The sequence below is a fragment of the Eptesicus fuscus genome, chromosome 12 (genome assembly GCF_027574615.1).
Source record: "Eptesicus fuscus isolate TK198812 chromosome 12, DD_ASM_mEF_20220401, whole genome shotgun sequence".
NCBI classification, from domain to species: Eukaryota; Metazoa; Chordata; class Mammalia; order Chiroptera; family Vespertilionidae; genus Eptesicus; species Eptesicus fuscus.
In genome coordinates, this window is record NC_072484.1 from 80,896,896 (window position 1) to 80,902,895 (window position 6,000).

General features: G+C 47.0%; 1 protein-coding gene across 3 annotated transcripts in view; it reads left to right on the top strand.

The window, feature by feature from the left end:
* The window catches only part of SLC14A2 (solute carrier family 14 member 2), a 44,558-nt gene extending 38,786 nt beyond the window's left edge, over positions 1-5,772 (top strand). For all 3 annotated transcript variants that reach the window (XM_054723916.1, XM_008158083.3, XM_054723917.1), the window contains 4 exons: positions 1,504-1,651; positions 2,302-2,436; positions 3,513-3,562; positions 5,572-5,772. In XM_054723916.1, the coding sequence (XP_054579891.1) occupies positions 1,504-1,651; positions 2,302-2,436; positions 3,513-3,562; positions 5,572-5,772 (534 nt within the window). The remainder of the gene's footprint in view (positions 1-1,503; positions 1,652-2,301; positions 2,437-3,512; positions 3,563-5,571) is intronic.
* Positions 5,773-6,000: the final 228 nt, after the last annotated feature.

The following is a 6,000-nucleotide window of genomic DNA, read 5'->3' on the forward strand; positions in this document are numbered from 1 at the left end:
GAAGAGACTGAGGCCAGGTGGAGACACTGCCTAAGGTCAAGTTCACACAGCAAATTAGTGAAGGGCAAAGGCAAGACTAGAAGTGTGGCCTCCTGTCTGCAGGACCCAGGCTCTTTCCTTCTTCCTGTTTGTATAGTCTCTTTGAGGCTGTATCCCAGTTTCCATCCCGATCATGTTGTGCATTTTTTCATCCAGTCTCACTGAATCATTAGACATCCACATCACACCGCCATCTGCTGGCCCAGGCAGGTCTGCCCCAGCCTCCACACGTAATTGCTCTCTGAGGCCGAGGTGCGCTCACATTTGAAAGCACAGGTGTTCTTCCATTAAGACATGCACTCAGAACAGAGCTTTTCACATCTTCGACAAGTATTCTATGTATAACGCTGGCCTCTGGAAGGCTGCCAAGATCATTAATAAGAGGCTACACCAAGAGCGTTAAATCAGCCTGGAGAAAGGAGCGCATTAGCCTCCTTATCTAAGTGGACACGTTTTCTCTGAGCTTCCCCTCCCTCCACCCACCCCCACCCCCAGTTTCTGTTACACTGAACAGCTCCCACCACCACCACCACCACCACCCACCACCCGGACTGGGCTCACCCAGAAACTCCGTTACTGGCAATTCATCATCTAACCACAAAGCCACTTGCCCTTGTTGAAAAACTTTCAGAACTAATGTTGCCTAGTTTCTCTTAGCGTTCCATAGTCTGCGACAGCAGGGCATAGCAGACAGCACGTGCACAAAAAGTGTCATTATTTAGGAAGAGAAATGTTCGCGTTAGCCCCGTCCTTGTTGATGTGTGTGTGTGCATGCATGCACGTGTGCGTGTGCATGTGCTTGTGTGCACCTTCATGAGCCACAGGTGAGTAAAGGTGCCACATTGGCAATTGACTCCTATGGCTTCCCTTGGATAATATTTACCCCACCGATGTCTTTGGACGGCAAAATTACTCTAATTGGTGTGCTACATGGAGATGATATTATAAAAGGTTAATTTAAGATATTTTGCATTCTCCATGCCACATTTTCAATGGAAAAGCTATGTAGGAATTTTGGAGAAATGAAAAAAAAATTAGGAAATACATTAAAAAATTATGCAAATACATTAAAACCCCCAAAGTTCCAGGAAAGAAAAATTCAATTTGGGGTGATTATTCTTTAGAAATAACTTCCTGGACAATTGAATGGATTATGGCCATGATGAATATGTGTTTTGTTTTGTTTTGTTTTGTGACCATCTCATTAGAGCCTTGAGCTTTGGGGAAACAGGTGGTCAATGTGAGAGGGAGGATTTAAAACTCCCAACAGGAGTCTTTACATCCTAACCCCTAATGTTCTGAGAATGCAAGATTAAAACAATAAAGCTCGTGTTCCTTCTAGAGTTAACCTATTTGAATAAAAATACCTCGGAAACCTGTTGCAAAATGTTAGTTGTGGAGGGTTTGGCGCCGGATCTTTTCCAGCCCAGGTTAAAGCTGTCTCTTTGCCTGTGGTGCCCACAGCTTTTGAGAGCCATCCCTGTTGGAATCGGCCAAGTGTACGGCTGCGATAATCCCTGGACTGGAGGCATTTTCCTCATAGCCTTGTTCATATCGTCACCTCTTATCTGCTTGCACGCTGCCATTGGATCCACCATGGGGATGTTAGCAGGTTAGTGTCAGCACTGCTCCCTTATTCAGGAGCCATAAAGATGTCGGAACCTGAGACCAACTCCAAAGAAAATGGGGACACGTGTCTTCAATGCTTCCACCTGCTTATTTCTGTAAACTTTCCCTCCTTTTATTATATCTTTTTTTTTTCTATTTTAGTGCCAGTGCCCTATGGTACTGTGAGCAAAAGCTGCCCTCAAGAAAGGCTTTGGTGTTAGTCCTTTACACCTTAGTATAAATTTAAAGTTTGGGAGGGATTTCTTCCAGGCGTGTTTATATTTTACGTCTTCTATTTAATGAAGATAAGAAGGGTGTATTCTCCATTAGAGAACATTAAGATATCAATGAAGAAGGAGACATCATCCTCTTTGTGGCCAGGGAAGGACCATCTCCAGACTTCAGATTTCAGAGTTCTTACTCAAAGGGTCTCTTCTACCCTTAACAGCTTCACCACTGATGTTCATGTGGCTCTCTGGCCACTTGTTTCCTTTAGGTGTGTTTTTTTTTTTCTCGCTGAATAAAATCCTAAGTTTTTTCTTATAAATGCCACAGAGGATAAGTAGGCTGGGTTTTGAGGACCATGGTGGGTTCGGGGCTGGGGGTGAGCCTCAGGAGAGCCCACGCCCACACGGTGCCTGCCTTCTCTCGCAGCTCTCACGATCGCAACGCCCTTTGACTCCATCTACTTCGGCCTGTGTGGCTTCAACAGCACGCTCGCCTGCATCGCCATAGGGGGCATGTTCTACGTCATCACCTGGCAGACGCACCTCCTCGCCATCGCCTGCGGTAGGTACTGCCGGTGAACCCCCTTCCCACCAAAAAAGGTGGCTGGGCCTATCCCCACCAGGAAAACCACCCTGGGAAAATTCTGCCGATCCTTCAAAGACAAATGGGATGACCGTTTGCTTTATGAAAGTTTTTAATTTAAAATTGTTGTTGAATGATTGTTTAGTGATGAATACATTAAAATTTCCTTCTGATGAACACAGTGTTCAGCCACGTGGGGAGAGATTTCTGTAGATGGTGCTTGTTTTGGTTGTTGTTCATGTCTGTCTCCTGTGATTGCTACTTTCCTGGCTAGTGATTGGACCTAATCGACAGAGCAGCGCTTGGGCAAATGTATCTTTATACTTGGAATCGGGCGATTTATATCTGATACAGTGATTAACCTTAAGCACCCAAACACTGACCCTAGGACTTTCAAATAGTGCTCACAGTATAGGATGTGGTCAGGATTATGACCAACTGGGCGCTCAGTAACTCTGTAGTTAACATCCTAGGAACTACTGGAATGCATTTAGTTGAGAAATTAAAGGTCCAAAGCAAAGCCCAATTACGTGGGCCCACTTTCACAGAACCTCCCCAGTGGCCAGTGGGCTCCCCCCAGTGGCCAGCCTGCTGTGCCCTCACCGTGCAGGGCCTAGACGATGAGGCGGTCGGCGTAGTTGCTCTTCCTCAAGTTTACAGAATGCTGCTCCTCCCTGGAAGCCCATGTTATGTTCATAACTCGTGATGAGATATGCCCGCAGGGAGTTCTGGGATTCACTCGCCTGGGCTGTATAGTAAAATTTCCCTTTATGGTTTATGCTGCTAAATGTTCCTTTGCTGGAAGGCAAGGTGGTGGGGCCCGAGAGAACTGTAACAGCTCAAGGCTGGACCTTTTTAACGAAGTTCACCTGCTGCCTTGGGGTGCCAGCATTTGCATGGAATTTAACACTTTTCTAAGCTGCCAGGCAATGGAAACAGAATTCGATTTTTGTCATGTGCAAGACAGCATTTGTGGCATGCACTGTATGGGTAGAATATGTAGATGGAGCCTGAGGCACTGTTCGTCACTTACCTATTTCTTGGTTCTTTTCCAGCGCTGTTTGCAGCCTACCTGGGTGCTGCCCTGGCCAACATGTTGTCTGTGGTGAGTCCATGTGAGCTGAGAATGTGCCACATACCCTTCCCGGTCTTCTCTCATCTCCCCAAAGTCATACAAAACCCCTCCTGCAGGAGGCCTTCCCTAATTCATTCCTCTTGTCTCAAATCACACTACACACCTCAGTACCTGCTGGACCCAAGGACCTGGGCCTCACAAGCTTAAATGTCAAGTGTCGGCAAGTCTGATCCTATCATCAGTGGGCTAGCTGAGCTCCTTATAGAAGGACAATTTCAGGAGCATTATCTTATAAAGCAAACTCCCTTCTGATAGAACTCTGGTTCTATCGTCCTCTAGAACTAGTTTTAAATATTTATTATTTAATTTTTGTATGTTTATAAATCATCTGCCTGACTAGCTAATAGGCCAATTGTTTGTTCATAGTAACTAGCACGGTGTTGTGGTCCTGAGGGGAGGTTCAGGGAAGACAGGAGCCGAGCCCCGGTCAAGCCTGAGAGAAGCTAGAGCTGGTGGCTGTGGGCACGTGCAGCAGCCTGAGAACCCCTTCTCTGAGCCCCAATGCAGGGTGGTATGTAAGGTCAGGGGGTACCACATGGCCAGCGCCAGATCCCCTCATACACAGGGAGAGTCCCAGGCCCCAGCTCAGAGTGCTCAGGGCTCAGCCTGCAGCCGATGCCTCCCCCTCTTGAATAAGGGTTCAAGGGCACATCTCACATGGGCAACCAGGAAAGTCCTGTTGGTCCTGTGGGTGAAGATGCGGGGGGGGGGGGCGGGGGGCTGTTCTATTCACACCTATCTACATCCCTCCTTAGTGAACTTGGGCAGTTTGGACTTAGTATGGAAAAGAATTTTCTAAGCATAGAATTAGTCTTCCCTGATACCATCCTGTGTCCCCCAATGGGCTAAGTCCCTCCTCTGAGCCCCATCAAAGTTTGTGCATGCATCTGCTACATGTGACATTTAGCACTGTGATGATAAAAACACTTCGGTCCTGTTCCACCTTCAGCTTGTGTGCTCCTTCAGAACAGGGACCCAATCACATTCTCCTCTTTCTCTCTAGTACCTATTACAGTGCCCAGCATATAATTAGTGCTCAAGAATGCTGAATGAATGAAACCCTAAGGTAGTGCAACAGTGCCATCTTGAACACACATATGATAGCATTGTTACCCCCATAGTATTACCTGAGGTCTTTATTCCTTATAACAAAATTATATCTGGGGGTGAGGAGGAGGATGCTTTGATTTCCCTCCTAGCTGAATTTGCGGGCTTTATGTTAGCAAACAATCCATTCAAGTTATCTCAAACAGAGTGGAGAGGGGTATTTAAAAGCTAAAGGGAATCTTAAGGAATAAAACATGGGTCAACATCATGCAAAAGGAAGCTTGGCATGGGTAAGCCTTGAGAAGAGAGGTAGCTGCTCTCCAACTCCAGCCCTTGGGACTAAGATGTCACGTCCCTACTCTCTACCGTCTGCTCCATTTCCCTGTGTCTCTCTGGGATGGGCTTCTGCTGATGCACGCAGCCCCCAAATGGCCACCCAGACCAGAGCCTCTGGACAGTATCTGTACCTCTTAGTTCAAATTCTCAGGAGAGGGGTTCTATTCCCAGGACATCTGCCTATGGCAAGCTGCTCTTGAGTCAGCTGTGACTAAAGAAAAAAGGCCTTGAACTACAAAAGAACTGCCAAAGCCATTCCTTCAGCAGGGGCTATGGGAGAAGGCAGGAATGGCCATAACTCCTTGAGATATAGGCTGGCCCGATAACCCAAAACAAAACATGTCTCCTACATAAAGGCATATTATAATAGGGTTCCAGTGGCTGCATTTCGAAGCATGTTTGTTCACCTGTTACACTGCAGACTGACGCCACTGCATGATTTTATTTATATTGGTCATAAATTAAGTATTATTCCTATCAATGACATGAAGCATCGCCTCCTCTACCCAGGGCTGAGGGTGTTCGGTAAGGGCTGATGAAACAGGCACAAGCATCTGATGTCACCAAGGCTTTTCTTGTGTTCTCCTTCCCCCCAGTTTGGATTACCGCCCTGCACCTGGCCCTTCTGCCTCTCGGCGCTAACCTTCCTGCTCCTGACGACAAACAACCCCGCCATCTACAAGCTTCCGCTCAGCAAAGTCACCTACCCAGAGGCCAACCGCATCTATTACCTGTCCCAGGAGAAAAACCGAAGACCATCAACCATAACAAAGTACCAGGCCTATGATGTCTCCTAAGTTGCCCTTTCCAAAACACGTCACTGTAAATTCAGCCTTCAGCAGGCTGTGCAGGTCCCCAGGCTGAAGGCCACTTCACCTCCCCTGCTGTCCGTCTGTGATTCTCCCCCAGCAAGCCTAACCCCAGTATTCCCAAGCACAGGGAAATATTGTGTAGTCACCATTCAGGAACCTCTCTGTTCTAAGAAGCACGATGCTTATCTAAGACATGATTAGTTTAGACTTTGC